This window comes from Ascaphus truei, chromosome 3 (genome assembly GCF_040206685.1).
Source record: "Ascaphus truei isolate aAscTru1 chromosome 3, aAscTru1.hap1, whole genome shotgun sequence".
Classification (NCBI taxonomy): domain Eukaryota; kingdom Metazoa; phylum Chordata; class Amphibia; order Anura; family Ascaphidae; genus Ascaphus; species Ascaphus truei.
In genome coordinates this window covers 314,186,454-314,212,673 of record NC_134485.1, presented here as the reverse complement: position 1 = coordinate 314,212,673, position 26,220 = coordinate 314,186,454, and the positions used below count along the sequence as shown (strand labels likewise).

At 41.2% G+C, this 26,220-nt stretch overlaps 1 protein-coding gene across 1 annotated transcript in view; it reads right to left on the bottom strand.

Annotated features, from left to right (window-relative positions):
- Window positions 1–26,220, bottom strand: part of DGKH (diacylglycerol kinase eta) — a 295,282-nt gene that overhangs the window by 68,864 nt on the left and 200,198 nt on the right. The window contains exons 6-14 of the mRNA XM_075591074.1: window positions 13,714–13,820; window positions 13,077–13,202; window positions 12,468–12,570; window positions 9,265–9,427; window positions 8,334–8,442; window positions 6,806–6,945; window positions 5,327–5,417; window positions 3,176–3,267; window positions 728–827 (exon numbers count right to left, since the gene is read on the bottom strand). Of these exons, the coding sequence (XP_075447189.1) occupies window positions 728–827; window positions 3,176–3,267; window positions 5,327–5,417; window positions 6,806–6,945; window positions 8,334–8,442; window positions 9,265–9,427; window positions 12,468–12,570; window positions 13,077–13,202; window positions 13,714–13,820 (1,031 nt within the window). The remainder of the gene's footprint in view (window positions 1–727; window positions 828–3,175; window positions 3,268–5,326; window positions 5,418–6,805; window positions 6,946–8,333; window positions 8,443–9,264; window positions 9,428–12,467; window positions 12,571–13,076; window positions 13,203–13,713; window positions 13,821–26,220) is intronic.

The window sequence follows — 26,220 nt, the reverse complement described above, 5'->3', positions numbered from 1 at the left end:
ATTACTACGCTCTTGTTATAAGGTGTTCTATGCATTTCCAATACAGATTATGTCACCAATTATATATTGATATACAGAATTAGTTTTTTATTCCTTAATGCAAATGGTAGAATAAAATTATAGTGTAATATAGCCAGTGATTCAGTTTTTTTAAAGAGTATGTGAAATAAAAGGATGCTTTTTTGTGTATATACAGTGGCAGTGTTGGTGAAAATGGACAGCTTAATAATAATAATATATATATTTTAAATTAGAATGCCAACAGCTTTAAGTGATATCTGATGTCTAAAATCATAGCATGCCTATTGGGGTGCTTCCTGTCTCTTTGATAGACATAATTTTGTTCTGTATTTTTTCAATTACCTACAGCACTGTCCTATGTGATTATAAGATCATGTTAATAGAATGTATCTGCAGTGAGAGGAAGAACCTCCCCCCCCCTTCTTTCTTCCTTCAACAAGACAAAATATACCTGTAGATTGCACGACTGACAACCAGTCCCCTCAATAGATTTGATCATTGTAACGTCATACTTTGTTACAGGTAGCATATTATGCCGGTCCCTGGTAATATGGTAACTTTGTATTTAACTAAATGTACTTATAACCATGTGGACGTTTGGTGTAAAGAGAAGAGGGTTGAATAAATTTCAACAATCTGTGTGTACAGTACATTTATTTGTAACAAGTTCATCTTCGCCAGAAAACCATGATACCCAAACGTTTACCTTTAAAGCCATTGCTTCAGCTTCCTCTGTGTTTTCCATTGGTTTTTCATAAGTTTTCCCAACTTTTGCAACAAAGTCCTTTACAGTCTCGCACAAAACCCTTTTACAAAAACACAAGGGTGTAAACTCAACAAATCAAAGACACACAGAATTTATCAATTCACAATGATACTGTGTGTGTGTGTGTGTATATATATATCCATTTGCTATATATATATATATATATATATATATATATATATATATATATATATATATATACATATATATACACACACACACACACACACACACAGTATGTATGTATGTATATATATCAAATGAAGGTAGATGCTCGTCCCATATAGAAACATGTACAGGGTAACCAGGGAAATCCAGGTAACAAAGAGACAGCACACCGCAATATGATGAAGTAAATAAAGTGTTGTTAATACACTTTATTTACTTCATCATATTGCGGTGTGCTGTCTCTTTGTTACCTGGATTTCCCTGGTTACCCTGTATATATTAATATATATATATATATATATATATATATATATATATATATATACATACATATATATACATACATATATACATACACTAACAATTCAAAAATTGCAAGCTCTTCTATCACTGAAGTAAATGTACTGTGCATCTTACAGTGCCATATACGTGTTAAAAGTTTTTAGTCTGACATCCCAGCTACTTTACACCAGACGGTACAGTATACAGATCTTATAGACAAATGTAGAGGCCTTGGAGGTCTATTTATCAAAAACTCTCGGCTCCAGATTTAATACAGCAAAACATCCCAGTGAAAGTCTTGATATTTCTTCCTCTGATAAATCTGTTCTTTTGCTCACTGTACTGCAGGATTTGCCCTAGTTCGGCAGCTAGTGGACACTCGTCAGTAAAACCCAACGACCAATCCATTTTTCATATTTATCAGGTCGTGTTTTTGCTTTTTGCAAAATACTAAATCACCAGAGCTTTAAAGCTATGGCCACAAAGTTGGCTTCTGTTTTTCTGGCGTATAAAGAAATGCTAGTTTTCCGTATCGTCTTGAAAGCACTAAACTTGAATTTTGCATCTCAGTGCTGCTGTAAGCTGCTTCTACATCCAGTCTTAACGCTTGCTGCGGTCACAATAAGCTACTTGGTCTTGCCAATGCAGATCTACAGTATCACCCTTGTTCATCCACTTGCAGTCCTCTCTCCCCTAAATGTTTCCTTTATGCGTTGTACACCAAGTTCTAGTATTGTCAGGATTACCTGAACTACATGACAAGATGCTTAGAGACAATTGCGTATTCTTATGACTGAAGAAAGCTGCTGCCAAAATAATTTGTGACAGGAAATAGAATGCAAGAACCTACACATTACAAAAGGCAGCAGATCATTGGTGTGCACCACAGCTGTAAGAAGCATTGGGGTGGTGGCTTCCTCTGGGACATTTGGGAATACTGTACACTCCCACTGTTGGTTTTCTAAACATGCTTAGACTATTTGTCCAACTCCCGAGTAGGTTGTGTAACTGCAAGATTATAAGGCGGAGGCTTGAATTATATCTTTAATGTAGAATGTGTGTGTTCTTGAGAATAAATAAACTCTTTGAAGTTTGTGCCATCTTTATTGAAAACAACTTTAAAGAGGCATGGTCATACACAGGCTTTCAAGAACTTGAATTCGTTCAGTTATAATACCCTTTTAGAACCACAGAACATTGCATCTGAAGAATAAAACTTGCCCTCTACTACCAGGTTAAGTCAAGCCACTGTGGCACAGGGTGTAGAAAGGTAATTACTTTTCCCTTTTCCCAGTTGCGACTTTTTTTTATTCTACCCATACAGTATGCAGTGGTACAAGTGGAATGGTAGCAGAATGTAAAAAGCTCTTCTTTTGTTACTTTTTTATTTACAATCTTACAAATTCAAATTCTTTCAAAGATAATTAGGATTTACTTAACAAAGCCTCACTAATTACTCCTTTGCAGCATAAATCTTGCTTAAATATCTGTTATGCACAGTTCAATGAGCTTTGTCCTAAAGTTTAATAAATGTAACAACTTTTTTTTAAATATAGGTCAACCGCTGCCCACATGTATTTTCTTCTTGTGGGTTCTTGCACAAGTTCCATCACTTATAAAAGTACTAAAAATAACAATATTTATAACCAAGTGTTTATGCGTTAAAGGAAGAACGAGAAACATTTCCTACTTGGAAGGTTAGTGGAAATTTATATATATATATATATATGTGTGTGTGTGTGTGTATGTATATATCTGTGTATTTATGTATGTATGTGATCCTATTTGGCATAATAGATAATCTAGCCTATTAGGCAATTTGTTTTCTTACAATTAATAGTAATTAAATATATTTTTAGCTGGCAATACCAAAACAAAATTAGCACTGGGACAAAAACCCCACTAAGTAATGATGATTTAAAAAAACACACAACTCACTTGGCTGATGATATGACTACTGAATGTTTGTCAGAATTTAGAATTTTCGCCAGATGAGTGGCCACTGAATCTTCATACGCAGATATCTGAAACTGGCAAAGGAAAACGTATAACCACACACTTCATTGCAAACATCCCCAGTTGTGTTATACAAAGGAAAGGTCACATTATTTGGACGGTTTCAAATAGAAGTTCGGCTTTGTATTACTCAGAACTTTAAAAGATACATAAAACTTTGCAGGTTTGAACCTTTTGAGAAATGTAAAAAAAAATAATGCTTTCTCTATATCAACTCCATTATAAAAAAGTGTTTGGGATGACATTGACATTTTGGGGAGCGACACGTAAACGTGATACAGTTTGGTCCCTTGGATCATATTTGCTGGCTGTTTCTCCTTGGAACTCCCACATAACACTGACGACTATCTGTTCCCATTTGATGAAAAGACCACTCCAACGCATAGCATTGTCTTTTATTATATGATTTTATTTTACTGTGAAGGTTTGTAATCCATCTCATCCAATTGAATCTGCACTTTGATAAATATGTACGTTATTCCCCTCCCTAATTCCCATATAATCTCCCATTTATGTTCTGCTCCTTCCATCTGCCTCCACCTTCCTGTTCCATTTGTTATGAAAAATTTGACATTTGTTTGTAGAGGTTTAAAAAAAAAAAAAAAAAAAAACCCTATTACAATGCATCTCTAAATCAGCTGTGTGTTAATAATGTTCAATGGCAAACACTACATTTTCTATTAAGTTTCACTGACGAGCGATTGCTTGGGTTTTGTGCCATGGTTGCAATGATGCTGCCTTGCATTGTATAACTATGAGATAAATTAATTTGCTGTAGACCCCTTTGTAGGTGAAGGGATGGATGCTCATGCACAATTTATGCTAAGATTACTATTTACGGTGTTTATTTGGGTGCTGTTTTCGTCAACATTTCTTCCGTCAGCCATGGGTTACCAATGAAACAGATATAAATAGGACTAGAACAGACGCCATTGGTACTGCTGTAGCTACAGTACTGTACTTTGTTTGCTGCGTGTTGCATTTTTTGACCATTCTAAAGCACAATTAATATTTTTTTTGTATTCAAAGCTGCTTCCCGCGTATGCTGGGGGAGATTTTAGTCCCAATTATTTAAATGGAGCTGAACTCTTCTCCAGCACTGGGAAGCAGCTTTAGGGCAGATTGCCATGAGTCAAGAAGTTTAAGCTTGACATGCATTTCATTTACTGTAATCCCTTCCCTGCCAACGTGGCTTAACAACTCATTACGATGCCCCCCCTTATATCAGTAGAGGGTTAAACTTCTACAACTTGAAGACATTTTCTGGTCTTGCTGAGCAGGAACAGCCCAGCCCGAATGGCTCCACTCTACTTTGCTGGGAGGTATTTTGTCATTTGCTAGTTATTTCGTAACAAACCTGCAGCATTTGGTTCTTCGTTTCAACTTATAAGAAATCGTTTAAGAAATTATAATGGCTGTTATATAGCCTTGACTTTCTAAATATTTTTGCGTTTTCTGGAGAGGACCATGAGATATCCAAAGCTCTGTATGCGATCATTTCATTTATAGAAAGCACTGTTGGTCTAATAAAAGGCGCTAGAATTTACAATCATACAAGTTGTGATTAAAGGCTTGTGAAACGGTACGCATGGCTCTACTTTTAGGAACGTGGAGACATAAAGCTTCCACGACCAGGTTTTGATGTCACATTTCCCCTTGCCCGTTATTGTTTTAATAAATGCAGCAGTTCCTCACTTTTATGTCAATGCAATTACAGTGTCTAAGCTTCCAATTGGTCGCGGAAAATCGGATCAATCGGCAACGATCCTGCTTCTCAGGGAATTAAATATGGCTGCCCATTTCAGAAGAGGAAGTGGGGTGGCTTCCTACAAAGTTGCTAAAGCAACCGAAGGACGCTTAATACATTTAAAATAATTACAAAGGACATAAAGACAGGAGGGGGAGGGTGGCGGAGTTATCTAATACTAGACAACGGATTTATTTTAAAAAAACATGCAGGATTTAGAATGAAAGGCTGCTTTAATAAACATATGCAAATGTAAAGTCCATATGACACAAAACTCCTTCTTCCCATTTCAAAATGTGAAGTCATTTTAATTTAAAATAGCCTACTTGACACTCTTCAGATTCCTCTTCTGGAGTTATCGGAAGAATAGACGCAAGCTTTGATGGCAGCTTAAGCTCATATGACATAATACTCCACCTGAAAAAGAACACCATAGTAAATCGTGTGACATTTCTTTACAGTATATTTGACAATTATTTTTGGTAATTTTCACGTTTGTTGAGTGCGCTCAATCTATCTACTACTACTACCAACTAACTATAAAACAAGCGAACAGTTCATTTTTCTTTAATCTGATTATTCTACTGAAACAGGCACCAGGAACACTGGTTTGACGGCACAAGACAAACCAACACCTCTTAAAGCAGAAAAATAAATCATGACTAACATTGGCATGTTAGTCACACGAACAACAATTCAACATGCTGCCACCGGATAAAGGCGTTTTATTTATGCACATTAAAGTGTTACTTGTTAATGGTAGAAATGAGAGGTAGCTGAAGTTAATAGTAGCTTCATAATACTGTAGTAAATATATAAATACATAGTGTGTGTGTTGCAAAATTAGATTAAAATGGAGTGCAGAGGTGCTACATTTATAACATATATTTCACGTTATAGTTCCTATAGTCCCACTGCACAATGACAATATTAAGAAACAGATGACATGTACAGTACGTGCCTCAAACAAACCCTTGGAACACAAATGCATAAGAGACGTGGTTAACAGACCTACCACAGCGTATTGTGATGAGTAACAGTGAGGAGGAAATCACTTATTTATGAATCGTTGTGCTTGCAGCAGCCAATGACTGCTGTATGATGACCACAACTTAATCAATAACGCTCAGCTAAAATTGGCTACAGAACACTGTAAACAATTGAATAATTAATCAGCTAGCCATTTAGCCTCAGACAGGCTGCATTTCTATGAAACATGTAGCAACTTAATGACGTTTCACATAAACTTTCAGAAACATATAGTGAACTTCCTCAGCTATGACCAGGAGAATAGTTTATTAGCTCCTGGCTTCCTATTGAGAGAGTCACATACTGAAGAACAGTGAACACCATTTCCTACATGATATCTTACTTTAACTTTGTCTGTTTCAGTCAAAAACCTACTAACCAAAATGTTACTGTTGGAAAGGCTTGTAACACATTGTTTCTCACTAACACAATCACCTGCTGAGCCCTAACGAGATTCTTCTAATCTGCTGAAGCAGCCAAATCGGGCCATTTTCGGACAAAATTGAAAACTGCTTAATCGTCCGCTTTGCTGGCTATAGAATAAGGCCCTTAGTAAGAGAGAAGACTGCACCTTTGAAGGCCAGTAAGGATATGGAAGTCTATGCTTGAAACTGAAAGGCTTAAGCAGCAACGTCACACACATACCAGCAGTGAATAGTCGGATTGATAGCCCAGCAAACACAACAATGTTCCTAAAGACATAGCCCCCTAGACACAATGACAAAACAGAAGGCGCTCAGGCTACAGCTGCAGTGCAAGAAGTTTTGGGTGTTTACCTGTCCAGCATTTTTGTGCTTGCACGTTCTAACTTTTCCAAAATCTGAGGGAGTTGTGTATCATCGTCACAAGCACCTCCCCAGCCGAGCACCCGCGCCAAGTCATTTCCAGTACCCAGCGGCAGCACTCCCAGCTGACACTATCCGAAAACAAAAAGAGAGGATAGACATTATGTACATTTACAAAGCTAATTTGACGCTTTAGTCTTGGCTACAAATAGAGCTACTTAGCACTTCCACCGACTATGCCAAAGTCTATGTTTGATATGACGTTTCTCGCACTTCACAATAGCTTTGACCATGCTAACAACTTAATTCCAAGGTGTTTCAGCTCTGCGGGACACAGGCGGGTCAAACATGAACAGATGTTAAGGAATTAAGAGGACCTAGATAAAGTTTATCACTTTAACTTGCTAAAGGACACGTCTACAAGTGTATCACTTGGACCAGGGGGGCGCAAACTTTTTTCCCTGTGCTCCCCTCACTCCCGCGCCCCCCCTAGCCCCCACTTACCTGCGCTCCGGCGTCATGACGTCACGTTGCCACAGCAACGTGACGTCACATGACCTCGCTGCGTCATTTTGACGCCGCGTTGCCATGGCGACGCTGGAAGGAAGCCGCCGGAGCCTAGGTAAGTAATGGTTTATAGAGGCCCTGCAGCTCCCCCGGCACTTAATTTAAGTGCCTTCGGGAAGCGCGCGTGGCCTCTATAAACCCCGCGCCCCCCCGGCGGCAGTCTCGCACCCCCCCTGGGGGTCGCGCTCCCCAGTTTGCGCACCGCTGACTTGGACTACCGGCAACCAGAGTTAAACATTACGTGACTTAATAAAGCATGTTCCTTGTTTTCTTTTCCACGAAAAAAAAATAAAAATGAATTTAACATATTACCTTTCTTGAATATAACCGAAATGTACTTTTAGCCATGGCCATAATTAATTATCAACATTGAATGTTAAGTAAGGCCCCACAACAGCAGCTTACAGTCCATATATGGTGCCAATGCTAAAAAGTAATTTAGAAATGACATTTACATAAAAATAAATAGGATATAAATACTTATAACCTAAAACACAACATTACAATGTCCATACCTTTCAAAGCTGGTCAGTCAGACTAGTTAACACTTAAAATAGGGGGGAAGAGGGGAAGTGTTCAAAAATGTATTATTAATAATAACCAAAAACAATCTTCTTACAGGTTAATGCATCTGAATGGGAACAAGATGAATAACACCCCTTAATCTGCTCAAACAATTTCAGTGGTCTTTGCAGGCACCTAAGAAAATGCACTCAAAATACCTTGTTAAATTATCTTAAGAGAAAAAGGCACACAGCACTCAGTTATTCAAATCATGTAGAATGTATTCCATCATTTTACTATATATATATAATTTTAAAAAAAAAACACCGGTAAAAATGTCTTTATGTTGCACTTACAGTATGTTTAATACTACTATGCGATTTGAATAAATAAACAAGTTCTGGGTGCTTTTCCCCTTATGCTTTTTTGATGCAAACACCTACAGTACCTGTTTGTGTAAGCTGAGCTTGTCTATCTCCGATAAAACCCAGCCAACGCTACCATCTCCTCCACAGACGAGGATTCGGAAATTATCAAACTTCTGAAATAACCGTAAACTGAGGGATAAAAATAACATCTCAGATGTGTACAAAAACAAGAGCCTCACACAGCTTAGAAAACATACTCATAAAAGGAAAAAAAACATAGGAAGAATTAACCGTTTGTAACAAAATGTACAGTAAGCACTTCATACATTTTCTCTTCTGTGCCACTTATAGGATAGGTTTTGTGTTTGCGATTGTAAGGTCAGCGAGATGTCACCGGTACAACGCTCGTGTGAGTAAGACAATGGCATGTGAAGAGAGGCAGTTCATATACTCCTGTGACATTGGAATACTTCTCTTATTTCCTGTTAACCCAGTATTTCTAATTAAAATAATACTACGAGAGTAGCCAATAATTTCACATGTGCCGACATGTTGTTGAACTTGTTATTACACTGATTTTTCTTCTAATAGGCAACACAGTTCCAGCTTATGTTACAAAAAGCCAATGATAAAAAAAAGGCAGACACTAGGTTACCATGTTTGGGTGCGAACCCACGAGATTTCTACCATTACAACGGAGGAATTAAAATGTTGTCCTCATTTTACCAGCATGGGGTTTTACTTTACATTTCTGCCCAGATTCTATTAGTTCTCCCAGCTATCAGCTCCCATAAAAAAAAATGACACAGACGTGTACTGTGTTATGATTAAACCAAAGTACTGTAGGTGACCTTCAGTTACCTTCAATAACACAAACACCATAAAACACGTTAGGAAGATGGGAGTATGATCATCTACACGAACCCCACCACATTTGACAGCTTGCATCTGAAAATACATTTCCAATTTTTTGCGACATGCACGGTTTAAAGCAAATCCATTAATTCTTACCCTAGATGGGGTCCTCCATTCATCAAGTCGAACACCTGAGCAGGATTGAGCAACTGTTTGAATCGCCGAAGAAATTTCACACCCTGATTGTCGCCACTTTTGGAATTGACAAAGACTAAGAGTGGGCTGGCACACGAGGGAGGGCAGGTGGCTTTCCAGAAGCCTGGCAAAAGATTGAGAGAGTCATGTATATAATATACAGGACCAGGATAAAACAATATATATACTTTGTACGCAAAAATGCTGTGAAACCTGAGCCGTTTAGCTCAAATAGTTTATAAATAAATGAATATATCAGGAAAAATACATTTGGTTACCTGCTGTTTTCAAGCATGTCCTGTATGTCTGTACAGAATGTTATGATGACATGATATATTAGTTACATTCATGTTGAAAGACTTTGAAAGATCTTAAACAGGTGGCGGTTTTGAGAGACTCGTGTGAATTGTTCCAGAAGTGAGGTGCGCAGTAAGAGAAGGAAGAGCGGACAGATCGTTTATTGAACCTTACAACCAGAAGAAGGCTTCTGGAGATGGAGGAGATAAGTGTTGTGTACAGGAGGGGTGAGATGCCTGCTCAGATAATTAGGTGTCTTGTCCAGAAAGTATTTAAAAGGTAAAACAGGAAATCATACTGTACAAAATAAGATAACAATTATACAGAAAATACATCTAGCATACAAAGGTTTGCCAAGTGACATCACAGGTATGTGTATTATACAAAGGACAGAAATATTACATTACCTCTCCCCTGCCAGAGGGACTTGCAACGTATTTCTGTTGCATGCGCCTCAGGCAGCGGAAGGGTTTGGCTTTCATTATTAAAAGGGCTTCCAACGTTTTATGTTACCAAGCTATCAAAGAAGGAAAGGTGGGCCAGTTAGGTATACAGAAGACTTGGGAACAACAGAGAAGATAGGGGAGAAAACTGACAGGACAGCAATGTTCCGAGAGCTCCCAATCATATGATACTTTGAGTAACAGCATTACACAGGAGAGCGTCACAGGAAGCCGCCTCTGGGACTACACTAACTGCTTTCCCTCACTAACCACGTGCTTCCACTTTCATGTTAATGTTGCAACAATTATGGAATACTTCCTGTATGTTTTATGGTCTTTCGCCACCCTGACTGTACTGACCTATTTTGGGCACTACAAATAAATCATAAAAATATATATTGTTATGGAATCCCATAGATCCTGTGCCACAGGTGAATGCTACGGTTTTCAAAGAATCATGGTACTGCTAACTTCTAACAATACTTGATTATTTTAGCGTCCATCAAAAGTACCATCAACCATTGACGGAAGGATGGATAAACCTAGAATATATTCAGCACATTTAAAATAACATAAGAAAGGATCCTGCTTCAAAATGCATTAGGCTTGCATCCAAGACCTGTGGGATTTCTCACAGTACGCTGAAGAAGCTCAATGTTTAATAGGTGGAAGATGAAACAAGAACAAGTACATTTGCACTCTCAACACGAGAGAAATGTGAAAACTTCTGAATTAGCCGCAGTCCCGCTGAACGTAACCCACTTTTCTTTTGTTTACTCGGGAAAGAAAAAAAGCACATAACCTTTGTGGTAAATAGTTACAGCTGAAAGGATATATACTGTACATAGTTAATGAGGTTGGAAGAAAATAAAAAAAGACATATGTCCATCGAGCTCAACCTATGTTAAATTTAGGCGACAGTGATGAAACCAGAATGATTTAGATAGGCGCTAAATAAAAGTGCAGTGGTATAATGATAGATTCACACAGGAAAAAATATATAAGTAACTTAAACGATGTCTCAACCTTCCTGTGGGGGATATGTACAGATCCCCCTCAAATGGAATGGATACAGGTGGTTGGAAGGGAGCCACAGTCGCAGGAACATCCAAAAAATAAAAGGAAATATAATAGTGCAATATGTTGTGATAAAGCGAATTTTGAGATGTCTTGGCTCTATAGAGTGTCTACTTACAATAAGTAGGTGTATAAAAAGCGTATTGCAAAGTAAGGTGGTGTGTAGCAGGCTGCAGAGACAGGATCCTCGCGAGTTTGAGGTGAAGGAGATCTCACTCAGGTACACATGCCACAGGAAAAGATACAGAAAAGACCATAGTACAGATCGGACAAAATCTCTCCTTATCTCTCCGCCACCATGCTGAGCTATATAGTCTGCATAGTTTTATTGATGTATAGGGCATTTTTTATAAACATTATAAACATTTTTTATATACATTATAAACATTTTAATATCTATTAGCATCTTTTATGCACCTTATATTTTTTTGTGATATGTAATATTAAAGTTTTAGTGTAATTGCGTCGTTTTTGGACCATAGAGTCATGTACCTTTAAGAGGAGGACCTATGTAAAATCAAGCTTTTATTGAGTAATTGTCTCTGGTATATAAACTGCACACCCACTAGGGGTATTCACTTGCTCCTGAGGAAGCTGTGGTGTAACACAGCGAAACGCGTTGAGCCTATTCCTGCAGCCTGCACAGCTGCCCAGAAGGAGAAGGTGCCTAGTCTGCGGTCCCCCTGCTGTCTGCCAACCTCTGTGTTCCGGATCGGAAGCCGTCACCCTTGCGCCGGTAGTGACGTCAGACGCCAGTAATCGCGATCCGACGAGGAGGACTGGGAGTTGCAGCAGCTAGAGGCTACCCACATAGACGCCGGTTTCACCTCTAAAGTAAACGCTACGTGTACATTGTTTATGTACTTATTGTAAGTACAACTTTTACCCTGCTTTTAATACAAACTGATTTTGTCCGATCTGTACTATGGTCTTTTCTGTATCTTTTCCTGTGGCATGTGTACCTGAGTGAGATCTCCTTCACCTCAAACTCGCGAGGATCCTGTCTCTGCAGCCTGCTACACACCACCTTACTTTGCAATACGCTTTTTATACACCTACTTATTGTAAGTAGACACTCTATAGAGCCAAGACATCTCAAAATTCGCTTTATCACAACATATTGCACTATTATATTTCCTTTTATTTTTTGGATGTTCCTGCGACTGTGGCTCCCTTCCAACCACCTGTATCCAAATTTAGGCGACAGACACTTATTCTATATTTGTATTTATAGTATTTTGTTCCAGAGGAAGGCAAACAAAAACCCCAAGTGACTGTATTTATATGAGAAAAAACCCAGTGAATATGTTTGTTTGGATTTCAGACATTTATACCATAACCACATACCATCAGAGTCTATACTGTTGAGTGCAGTTGGAGGTATGATGGAGACTTTGCACTGGCCAAGGGGACACTTCCGAGGGTACTGGTCCTTGCATGCAGTGTGTACCTGCCAAAATATTTAACCTACTTTAGCAAGCAAAAGGCTACAGTAAATGTGACATTTCTATTTTAGATTAATAATAATTAAAAAACAAACAAAAAAAACCCCAACATTTGACTTTTACATTTTATCCCAACAGAAACAGCAATAAATGCATGCAACCAGAGTGTGGGTTACAGAACAGTGTTTTGTCTTTGCACAATACTTAAAAGAACATAAACTGCTATCAATGTGAAGCATGTATATTGTGGGAAGTAATCCTGTCGCGGAAAGCCAGCACTCCATAGGTTTTCCAAATAAAAACATAAAACTTTTATTTGTGCTCCAAACGACCAAAAAGTTTGATATTTTTTGCTAAGTCCGATGGCGTGCTGGCCTTCCGCGACAGGATTACTTTCGTCATTAGTTACCCCTGCGGGGTGTCGTCGTGCGGCCGAGGCCCTTTCCAACCTGTGATGCGAGTGCTCCTACCTCTTTCTATTATAGTGGGAAGAAGTCCTGCCGATTCTTACCATAGCTTTACACCAAAGGCACCGCCAATCCTGCAGGCGTAGGACACTGCCACATGTTTTGTCACAGACGGCACATTTGGCACTAACCGGCAAGTTCCCCTCTAGCCACTGGTGTGGCATTGCTATCTGAATCGGAAACATTAGTAGGACACAAACATCAGACATTACACAGGTCAGCGACTGTTTTAAATGTCAATTGCAGATTTATTTACATTGTCTATTACTGAATTTCTTTTTCATTAGCTGTTTGTATTCAGTATTTTACTCACTACAAAAATAAAGCAGTGTAAGACCATAACTGTCTAATACTTTTGTTTGCTGTCACAAGTGCCTACAACACACGGCAGCTAACATATTCATTTTTCTTACGTGGTTGCGTTAGAGCGATCTGGCTGGCACCTTTTCCTGTAACGCACTTTCATCAATTCAAAGAAGCATTGCTATTTAACGTTCAGCACAGCCAGTCTCTGCTCTAAGATGTAGCATCAGCCCACTGAGTTCTTAGTTCAATCATTCACAGGCAGTGATGCAGTATTAGTAATCATGCCCGAAACAGAATGGAAACAAAGTTGAAGTGTTGTACTGTAGGTTCTGCCCGAGGGTTGAGTCACATTGAACAGCAAAGTCCAATACTTACACCATCGTCATCCTCGATGATATCTTTGCCAATGGAAGCTAGGGTTGTCCACTTGCAGTTGTTTGTTGCTCTAACGGCACATCTTTTATGAGCTTTAAATTTACAGACTAGAAGGAACAGGAAAAGGTCATATTAGTTGTGTTGAGTTCTATACAGCAACAGTACTTAATCTTTGGCACTGTAGCAGTAAAACTGTCTCCAAAGTCACACTGAAATGTTCTTTTGTTTGGCAGTCAACATTTAATCCCTTTGCTATAGCTAGGGTATGACTGCACCTACTATAACAACTTCTATAAAAACAGGTGTACAGTACCTAGTAAATTGGCAGTGAGAAAATGATAAGAATTATCTAGTAAATATGTCACATTTTTATTGACAAAGTTACATAGTAGATGAGGTTCAAAAAAATAAAAATGTGTCCATCGAGTTCAACCTAAGTTACATTTAGACAACAAATACGTATGCTACATTTGTACAGTATTTACAGTATTTTGATCCAGAGGAAAGCAAACAAAAATCCCTAGTGAAACATTATTCAATGATATCTTATAAGGGGAAACATAAATTCCTTCCTGACTCCAAGACACCAAGAATTGACAATCAGATTTCTCTCTGGATCAACATCCTTCCCATGCTTATTTATTTGGTATATCCCTGTATACCGCACCTACTACAGCTCAACCCCGTTATAGCGCGATCCGCTATAACGGGGATCCGCTTATAACGCAGTTTGAGCGCACACACTCACTGCACACTGCATACATTCACAGCACACTGCATACACTCACAGCACACTGCATACACTCACAGCACACTGCACACACACAGCACACTACACACACACACACACACACACACACACACACACACACACACACACTCACAGCACACTGCACACACACACTCACAGCACACTGCATACACTCATAGCACACTGCATACATTCACAGCACACTGCATACACTCATAGCACACTGCATACATTCACAGCACACTGCATACACTGCACACACTCACAGCACACTGCACACACTCAGCACACACTCACAGCACACTGCATACACTCACAGCACACTGCACACACTCACAGCACACTGCACACACTCACAGCACACTGCACACACTCACAACAGCACACTGCACACACACACTGACACACACACACAGTCTCACACAGTCAAATACACACACACACACACAGAGACACACTGTCTCATAACGACGGGTCATTTGTGCATGTAGAAAATACAAAAAAATAAGAAAAATTTAATTGACAAGAAATAACGTTATGTAATTATTCTTAAAGCAACTGAAGATCAATTGCATCAAAACGAAATCAAAGATTGGGCTTCTTTTGTCAAGGATTTTGGTCTCATTTGAGGAAGTGGTTTTTATTTTGTTTTTTTTCAATGAGCTGCCAAGTGATTAAGAGTGGGTTCATTTTAAACACCAGTGGATACATTTTTGTGGCTGCAAATAATATCACTGTATTATCCTTATACATTATTTCCTGGGGTTTTCGTACCATTAAGATCATGGAAGACCTCTCCATGGATGGATTAAGTGATTTTATTAATTCATTTACCCCTTTGGTGTCAATAAGATGACCTAGGCTCTCCTTAAAACAAAGTAGTTCCCAGGTTAGACTGGAGGTATTTGTACGAAATTCTTAAGGGTGTGGGATCCTTGGCTGGCCTACATAGGTGACCCAAACTTTTGCAGTTGGCCGAGGTATTGCTTTAATGGGCTTGAGTACCCCTCTTCACTTCCCCTTCTCCCCCACCTGAACTTCCTTCTGGGGTATTGGCTATCTAGATAGGGACTTCCTTGTTCAAGCCCTCTCATATGTATGTAGTACCTCCCCTATTATGTAATGTCCATCCTTATTATCATGTTGTACCCCATCTGAAAATTGTGCACAATAAAAACAGTTGATGGACGGGAGCCATGCGTCCCCTGAGCTGAAACACAGTATTTTCAACTCCAGAAACACGCTAATTCCCGAGATACTTACCGATGAAGATAGCACGCATTTCAGTCTCCTCCAGGAAAAAACAAACAAAGTTTTCAATCTCCCCCTGACCCACACACTCCAGTTGGAAGCCGCAAACATAATCTGTTATGTCTTCCTATTGGTCCGCGCAATGCAAAAGAATTTACATACCAGGAAGTGCCGGTGCTACTTCTACCGCTAAGTATCTTGTGAACAAGAGGGTCTCTTTTTGCGGTATGCAACATACATTATCATACACTTAACCGGAAAGGTTCTGAACATAAGCAAACTAAACAAATGTGCTGGGCCCCAAATAGTTCAGATTCACAGCCCACAACATGAAGCCCCTTCTCTCTCTCCCCCACCCCCTCCAATCAAATAATTTTATGCTTTCTACTTCCAATTTGAAGTCAAGCGCCACTATCTGACTCTGGAATTAGAATTCACTCATTAAGTTGGATTCTTTTGAGTGGGTTTGAGGGTCGTGTATTGTGTGAAATGTTGCAATCTTCGTAATGCCATTGCAAAATGTAAAATATATTTTAAAATAAAGTAGTAAGATTTGCTCATTTATTTAAAAAATAATATGCTAGGAAATGCTTCCAAACATCTCTAGCTAGTACCACCACGACTCCCCTTCTTCTAAACGATAGATCACCTCAAAATACTGAGTATACTGTTTGTACCGTGTATGTAAAAATGAATTGAAACATAGAATAAGATAACCTGATGAATCTTCTTTGAGCGTAAAAATAAAATAGATAATGTACAGTATTGTTATGAGTTTCCAACCCATAACCCATTTTATTTTGATTAAAGCAAAAACTATAAGTCTTAAGTCTACGAGTTAGACCACTTTAATGATATGAAACACACATTTATGATTTGCTTTATTGGCTCTGCACTTCTTTATCACAGGCTGTGCTGAAAAGCTGTGTAATACGGCAGGCATACACTTATAGGGCCCAATGCTAAAATGTACATTAAGCAAAAGGTGGCCAACTGTGTGCTCATTTGCATATCATTTCCCAGAATCCCTGGCAGCAGTGGAAACATTGTATGTCAAGAGATAATGGTGAAAGGCAGGGTTGCAGACCTGTCTGAGACATGTGAATGTGCTCACAAGTGATATTTTTCTTTTATGTGATTTAGAAATAAATATAAAGAAAGAATATAAAAGTTGATAAGGCAGAAAAAAAGATGTCTGTACTGCAAACCTTCCTTAATGTGTCTGCGTCATTGTCCGCGGGATTGCCATGCGTTAATACGCATGCATATGACCATTTACATTGAACACATCTGCATGTTTTCTTTACTATTGTATTAGCCAGGAAGCAAGAGTATTACCAAGGATCTCATAGGCCTGGACCAACGTGTAATTGGTTATACTGCTAGTACTGGGTCAATGATTCTGATATTATCTCACAGGCAGGCTGTGTCAAAACACCATCCTGTTCCATTACATTGTCAGGATTCTTCTAGTCATTTGTGCTCAGGTACCCAAAACACAGACGCACCACGGCACGGATTTTGTGGTTGCGAAGAGGAAGTAACCCTTTTTGGGGCAGAAAGATTTAAAGCTGCAGTTCGGTCTTTTTTTTTTTTTACTTCTATAGTTTCATGTGGGCAATGTCTAATTACCTAAAGAACTGTATAGCTGCAGGTCAATTCGTTCTCCATGTATTGATCGGCGAAATTTGGTGACATCATTAGAGAATGGATCTGTTTTTCTTCTGCTTCTGTCACTCAGTGGAAGCTCATGAATATTCATGAGCACTCCTGCACTGACATGTGGGAGGGCAGGGCTGACAAAGGGGTGTGCCAGGGCTTGTGACAGGACATGAAGGGGCGGTGCCTTAGTAAATGGTTGTTAAAATAGAATACAAGAAAATTGGTCTTTCAAAGTTGTTTTTTAAAAACAGAAAATGCTAAAAGTATTTTTTCTCACTACAGAACTGATTTATTAAAAAAAAAAACCACACATGCAGGATATTGCCTGAACTGCAGCTTTAAGCTGTAATAAACGGTTTGTTACTATGTGATTAATGACTTGTAAATCAGTTTAGGGTCAAAAGGTGAAAGATAGGCACAATAACAAGTAATTACCTGGATAAGACCTGCGGATAGGACATTAATGCAAGAATCAACTCCCTCCCCATATCAAATACAAGAACTTTGTTTAACACTCTGACTGTTGATTAGGGGTTGAATTGTGCTGTTTAAATGTGAAGGGATTCACATAATAGGTTTAGAAATATGACATCCATGTTATCCAATCAGATTGAAAATGCATTCATTATTGACGTCTCAGGTTTATAATTATGTGTATGAAAGGTGTTACTGTATTTCAAAGTATAGAGATGGGAAATTGTAAAACATGATTCAGCGGAACAGAGCAGAAGCTGGATATGATCACCTGTAAAGTTATGCTGGAAAATTCTACCCGTGCAAAACATGAATAAAGGCCACCACATGATCGATAAAAGAAAGACTGTATTAGACATTACAAAATCAAAAGGTAATCCAAGTGTGGTTCCGTGTGGCAGCAGCAAAGACCTGCAAAGTAACATTTACCAAATACTGTACACTCAAAGTGTCTGGCCCATAACTAAAGTAAGGCACTTGGGTCATTAAGTTCTGGGCTGTCACGATTAGTGAACATGGAGCCAAATATTCCTTTTCAGTACAATTGAGTAGCATAACACACAATCAAAACCGAATGAGGTCATTGGCCGCCACTACAACTCAGCACACTTCGGCCGCCCGAAGCCCCTAGTACCGTGACTACAGCTCCCGTGCGCCGTTGTAGCGGTGGTCACGGTACTTGGAGCGGCGGACGGTCACGGGTCTAGTAGCGGCAAGCGGTCATGGGACTAGGGGCAGCGGGCGGTCACGGGACTAGGAGCGGCGGGCGGTTACAGGACTAGGAGCAGCGGGCGGTCACGGGACTAGGAGCGGCGGGCGGTCACGGACTAGGAGCGGCGGGCGGTCACGGACTAGGAGCGGCGGGCGGTCACGGGACTAGGAGCGGCGGGCGGTCACGGGACTAGGAGCGGCGGGCGGTTACAGGACTAGGAGCGGCGGGCGGTCACGGGACTAGGAGCGGCGGGCGGTTACGGGACTAGGAGCGGCGGGCGGTTACAGGACTAGGAGCGGCGGGCGGTTACAGGACTAGGAGCGACGGGCGGTCACGGGACTAGGAGCGGCGGGCAGTCACGGGACTAGGAGCGGACGGGCGGTCACGGGATTAGGAGCGGCGGGCGGTCTAAATGCAGCGAATTGTAGAGCAGCGACCTGCCCGGCGATGAGTTTAGTGGTGGTGGACCGATGGCGGCTCTTTGGTCGCGGCCAATCTGCCGTGGCAAAAGGTCCTAGACGGCAACCAAAATGCAGATCAAACTGAAAACAGTAGACTATAATGGAAAGGTGTTATATGCTTTCTTTTGTGTTAGAGTGTAAAGTATGGAGACAGCAATAGTTCAAGCCTTAAAAGGACACAGAGCACGACTATTCAGTAAGCTGCGATAGAGCCGATCTAACACCATCACTTCGGAAAACGCCACTGAAGTAAATGGGGTTTTAATATGCGATATGCGCTGTCGCTGCTTACAGACTAAGGCCTATAGTGTTTGCTTATTTTGGAGTATGACCCTCTCCAGACTGACACCAAAACTTACGAAGTTTTCAGCCTGACACTATTTCTGAGTCAAAGATTATAATAGCCTGATAATGTGTGCTCAATATTAAACCGCCATATAAATATCTATATCTAACCCAATATACAGCACAAGAGACAAACTATTTCCTCTAAAGGTGAAAATAAAGCACTCTCTGGTTTGGGCTCTTCCTAAATATGCTGTATACTTATTTATACATACAGGCAGGTGTCAGGAGCTATTTTTTCCGTGAGGTTGCTGTACATAAGAAATCAGGTCATTTATATACATTACCATAATGTAAAAAGCCTGGGGGGCTAAATCACCCCTACGCACTGCATGCACAGTAATCTTTGGTTAAGATTGTGTCTCTTCTAACAAGCTATAAGTACAGTAGATTCGAGCAAAAAAAAAAAAAAAAAGAAGGTTAACAATGTAGAACAACTGGAAATGTTACTAAAATTAACCGACAGTGTAAAAGAACTAAACAAATACTGTATTACAAATTCTCTCCCTTTCCGAGAACTCTCTCCCCCGGGCAACCTAAAACAAACGTTTATTAAAGTCAATCTCTAAAGTAAAACATCAACATGTAAAAACAAATACTTTTTGTAACAAAAGAGGGGAACCGTTTATTATATATGTTTTCCATGTCCTATTATCTAAAGGCAGCCATTGTTTTTTATTGTGCCATGTACAGCACTAAGGCTGAAGTATGTTGAGATTCGTTTCCAATATCAGTGGTGTTACTTCTAGAAGAGCACAAAATGACACATTGAATCCCTTTTTCAATCACTTCAGCCTTCCAGTAACATAAAAGACATTACAAATCTCAGCTCTTTCTTGCTGACGTGTCCATGGTGTCCTTACGCTTTTACATCACGAGACTGATGCAGCTTGCACTGCTAGAAACGGCTATCCTTAGTAATTGTTCGTTCTGACTGTGAAGTCATTCTTCATATTCCCACGAGAAGGCAGGTGGCAGAAGACGGCAGGCGGCGACAGAAAGGCAGCAGGGGATGCCGGCCACTACCTGCAGCAGAAAGCTCCGGAGGACAATTGCGGTGGCTGTGGAGGGCAGGGTCGGAGCCCACCTCAGTGGTCCGACCCGGAAGTCAATGACAACTTCCAAAGTCTGTCGCTGGGACTCCACACCATGCAACAGGTAAGTGGACTTCTAGCTTGGGGGTGGGCTGATAGATTGGGGAGCCGGGGGGGAGGGGGTGGGGGCGAGATAGATTTGGGGTTGGCAAAGAGATTGATTTGGGGCAGAGAGATAGTTTTTTTGGGGGGTGGCAGAGAAATAGGTTTGGGGTTGCAGAGATAGGTTTGAGGGGGGAAGAAAGATAAGTTTAAGGGGGGGAAGAGAGATAGGTTTAAGGGGGGAAGAGAGATGGGTTTATGGGGGGAAGAGAGATAGGTTTCTGGGACAGAGAGATAGGTTTGGGGACAGAGAGATAGGTTTGGGGGCCAGAGAGATAGGTTTGGGGGCATAGAGAGATTTGGGGGGGGCAGAAAGATATATGGGGCAGAAAGATAGATTTAGCGGGAGCAGAGAGATAGATTGGAGGGGCGAGAGATGCCTGGGGAATAAATAAATGAAGGGAGGAGGGGGGAAGAAATAAATAAATGAAGGGAGGAGTGGGGAAGAAATGGAGGAAGAGAGAATGATGGGGGGGGGAGGAGGAGGGAAGAAATGAAAAGATGAGGGGGCTGTAACAGGGACGTATCCCAGTTTAAATAAAGCTGCCTCTAGTGGTCTGAGAAATCCAGCAGAGAGAAGGTTAAAAGCAGCTAGTCAATTAACCAGCTCCAGCACAAACAGAAGATCAGAAGAACAGCAGCTCCTTAAAGAAGTAGAACTCACCAGCCGAAAAAGAGATTAAAAAAACTTTTATTTAAACTACATAAAAAAGACACAACATACACGGACAAAAAGAATTAACCCACACAGCGCTTTCTCAAGGACTATAATGAGAGAGGAGAGGATGTACTATTTAAACCTCCTCCCCCCCCAATTATGATTAATACAGAAACATGTGCAGACAATTAGGATATAAGAAAAAAATACTTGGACAAAAGATTGGGCGAAATGAAAAAGTTAAGAGTTAAAAATATTCAACAGGTAGATAAGGTAATAAATGTCAGGCTGGAAAAAGGAAAAATGCTTTTGTGAATAGTTGATATAGGGTACTATGATAATAGAACCAATGCCTCATGGAACAAACTTTCATTATTAATAATAGGATTTAACAAGGATTGTTAACCTATCAACATACGTAGATATTGTGATATCAATGCCTAAGACCTATAATCTACACACAAAGCATTCATAAACAAAAAAACCTTTTTCTATGAGTATATAGATTAATTTAACTTTCATTTCACAATATCTACGTATGTTGCTAGGTTAACAATCTTTGTTAAATCCTATTATTAATAATTAAAGTTTGTTCCATGAAGATTTACACGAGGCAATCGTTCTATTATCATAGCAATGTACTACACCTTTCTGTTTATATGGTGTTATACAGGCATACCCCGCATTAACATACACAATGGGACCGGAGCATGTATGTAAAGTGAAAATGTACTTAAAGTGAAGCACTGACTTTTTCCACTTATCGATGCATGTACTGTACTGCAATCGTCATATACGTGCCTAACTGATGTAAATAAGGCATATGTAACAGGCTCTATAGTCTCCCTGATTGCGCACAGCTTCGGTACAGGTAGGGAGCTGGTATTGTGTGCCCGTATATTGTTTACCTGCTGCCTCGCGCAACCCCGCTGTCCTTACAGCTCACGACGCAGGAGCTTAATGGACATCGCGGAGTCTGGCTCTGCCCCCCGGTTATGGCGCGGTGCGCACACGTGACGCGTGTGCACCGCTCCCCAGCTGCGTGTCAACTACCCTCATCACGCCCACCTGTCTCCTGCATCACTCCACCTATACTTGCCTCCGCTGAGGCCGCACCTCTACTCCTCCCCTCTCTCTCATTGGTCCTGTTCTCCCATATATGCTCAGCTGTGCCACTTGCCCTTTGGCTGAGCATAGTTCCTGGTAGCGCTTGTTCTCCCACTTCCTGGTTCCTAGCCTTGCCTTCCCGTTGCCTTGTTCTTACAGATTGATCTCCTGTGTACCGACCTGGCTTGACCTTTGGACTCCGCACTTCTGGCTTACCAACCCCGGCTTTCCTCTGACCTTCCGCATCTCTCCAACCCCTGACCACGGCTATCGGACTCTGACCATTCTACCGGCCCCTATCTCTGACCTCGGCAAGTATCAAGACTACACAAACCTCTCCATTCCGAACCGGCTGCCTGACCATCCACTCTCCAGACGTGCCCTCATGGCTGTGGGTGGCGTTTATACCCATTCCCACCTCAGTACCGGGATCCTGCCTTGTTTGTGGTGAGCACAGCGTTATAGATAGCTATTATTGGGAATAGTATTTAATTAATGACCATTGCTCCAATATTATTATGATAGTAGCCTATATCAACTATTCACAAATAAGCATTTTCCTTTTTACAGCCTGACATTTATTAGCTTATCTACATGTTGAATATTTGTAACTCTTAAGTTTATTTCATTTCACCCAATCTTTTGTCCAAGTATGTTTTCCTTATATATGAATGTTTCTGTAGTAATCATAATTGGGGGGGGGGGGGGAAGGTTTAAATAGTACCGCCTCTCCTCTCTCATTATACTTCTTGAGAAAATGCCGGAGTGGGCGTGGGAGGAGGATTCTTTTTGTCCGTGGATGTTATATCTTTTTTATGTAGTGTAGCCAGGTCCCCCAGGCTTAACCTTATCTCCGCATGCTGGGAGAATAGGGAAGGTTGCAGTGTGTGTAGGGAGTGCTTCGGTACATCGGAGGCTCCGCGGTGACCCGATTAGTAGGGCGCCGCCATGTTGGTGTTCGCGCATGCGCAATGAGCCCGTGGAGGTGGTGAGGGAACAGAGGTCGCGCATGCGCAGGAGGAAGTTGCGAAAGCCCGCGAAGAGGAGCTGCTCCTATAGGGTGGAGCGCCCGGGACTACGAGTCCCAGCAGCCAGAGCGAGACCAGGTGACGCCAGGGAGCCTATAGGGCGGGCGGAAAATCGGGAGGAAGAGTTAGGAGGTTGCGCAGGGGAGCACGCTGGGTAGAACCGAGCAGGAGGAGGAAGGAGGAGCTCTGCGTGTAGGGAGGCCGGTAGCCCCATACACTAGCCCTTATACCCCGGCCCAGTTAGGCCCCGTAGAGTGGAGCGGAAGTAGGGACTGGCCATCAGATAGGGCACAGCCCCCTTAGCACCAGCAGAAGAGTGAGACATTCAGAGACTGTTGCACGATCATACCAGAGGTCTGGGCTCAGACCTCGGCCGCACAGTAACAGCTAGCCGGGTGGAATCGCCCCGGGAGGTATTCCTGGAAAGCCCTCTGTCGTCTGATCCTTTGCGAAGTTCTTTGGCAGGCCTGAGCGGTGGAGCGCTCGGCAGGTAATCTCATCAAGTGCACCAACTGTATACATATATCCATATCCCAACATAGTGGCTGCGCAGTCACACACATATACCTCACTTTGGGGGTGGGGCAATATCGAGTGTGGGAATTGGACACGGTGTGGGTACCGCGTCCTGTGGGACGCAGTAATATAGTGTCTCCTCTAGGGAGGGACACCTGTTGATTATATGCAAGGTTATGGTTGTGTTAGTAAAGTCATCGGTTACTTTTATAGGCTGTGTGTGTGTGTGTCTAATAACAACTGCCACTCTGTTGGGAGCCATCGCAGGTGGAGGCGCTGCACCAAGTAAGAGGTATCAGTATTCATACAAACTGCCCCCAGGCTCTCCGTGGCAGAGGCTAAGTCCCTGCGAGCCAACAGGTTACACAGCATTGGTAGCTTACTGTATTCAATAGGAAGCCGGGCTACAGAAGTTTAAATAAAAGTGTTTTTTTCCATCTCTTTTTCGGCTGGTGAGTTCTACTTCTTTAAGGAGCGGCTGTTCTTCTGATCTTCTGTTTTTGCTGGAGTTCGTGCAGATCGGAGGGAGGCCGCAGTGGGATGCCGAACACTTCACTGCACTGCATGGCCTTGAGGAGATGGGAACTGTGAATGCTTGTGCGTAGACGTGGTTACTCCACACCGGTCAAAGAAACAGGACTCGGGTTATCTGTGACAGCTGCAGCTGACGTGCCGTGGAGGAAACAACCTCCATCTTCAGCTTTACAGTCAGGTATTTGCGGGTCTATGCCCGGTCTCTCCCCCTCAATCTACCTCGTATATAGTGTCTACTTATGCTCCGTTTTTACTTCATTACATTGGAATTGATTATATATCTTTCAGTGCCCTCCTAGAGTTCATAGTCGTTTTTTCTATTTTGCGATTAACCACCTGGGTAATCAGAGGAGGGTAAAACCCCTGTGCTGGGGACAGACCGGGAGACTCCTTAGCACAGACACACTGTGCTGACAGAGGAGATGAAGTCTTGAGCACACAGAAGGGCTGTATACTGAGAGCAAGACACCAGATCTATTCCTGAACACAGAGGACCCAGGAACCTGCCAGAGGCTGGGCAATCAAGGGAGCAGCAGGACTGCAACATCTACATCTTACTTTTGCCTGGAGAAACCGGAGACGCTGGACAGGCATACTCAGATAAGACTTTCATACACATTATGCCCTGATAATATGTTATGTGTTTTGGACTGGGAACTGGCCTGTCCAGCCGGTTGGATAGCTAGGGCATGTACTGTTTATTTAGTCTCCAAAGTGGGGTAGGTGTTTGTGTCTTTGTATTATGTTTTGCTTTAAACTGTTGTTTAAAGTGACAGACTAAATAAAGCCATTTTTAATTTCCCCCGAAATCGGTCTCCCCGAGTATACCTCTGCACAGGTCTCTGACAAGGGAAAGAAAGATGGGGGGATGGTAGAGAATGGGGGTTAGTAAAGAAACAGTGTGTGTTTTTGACACTAAAACATATGGGAATGGTATGGCTTTAAAATGTAATTTTCCTACTAGATTTTGGCGTCCCCTATTATTAACACTTAAATGTGGCAACCCTATCCCCACCAGTACCTTGTTATATTATGCAAACCTGCATCATTTAAAAAGGCATTTCCACTGACACAAACATCTGATGAACGCATGCACCGTAAAAGACAAAGCCTTGTGGAACACACACACATGGCTCGTCATTTTTATAGGTACTGTCAGAGTGCTCCTATGAGACTCGCTTTCTTCTGTTGTATGATTTGTTTTGCCACAGCATCACTGGGGAGCTATCATCATTACCTCTAGGTGGCATATATTTCTCCAGCTTTCGACCGTATCGATTTGTGTGCGCTTGAGCGGCGCTTTTGCTGTCCGTGGTTTGAACTCATCAATGCAACGGGCTTAAAGTAAAATATTTACTTATTTGCTTCTTGTGTAAAAAGTGATGTTGATTTTCTTCTGGACTATTTAAATGTAACCTCGCCTGTTTATTGTTGTTCTTTACTTCTCTGGCTAATGATGGCAGCATAGTTAAACAGTGATCATTAAATGGAAATGGGTAAAGATTATAAACACTCTAAATTATTTGAATAATATATGAACATCAAAAGTAAAAAAAAAAGTTCTTATTTATACTTGTCTGATTTCGTAAATAAAGTTTCAACCACCCATATTTAACCCACTAAACTGGCCACTGACCCAATTTGAAGTGTCCCATGGAGGGACGTACGATTTTATTCAGCCAGAATTTTTAGGAGCCATACGTTTGTTGAGCGAAGGGTAGGTGTTGGGGGGTGGGGGGCATTCAAGAGATTTGTTGAGGAGGGCGGTGTTTGGGAGAGATTGTTATACGGGGGTATTTGGGGAGTTTGTTG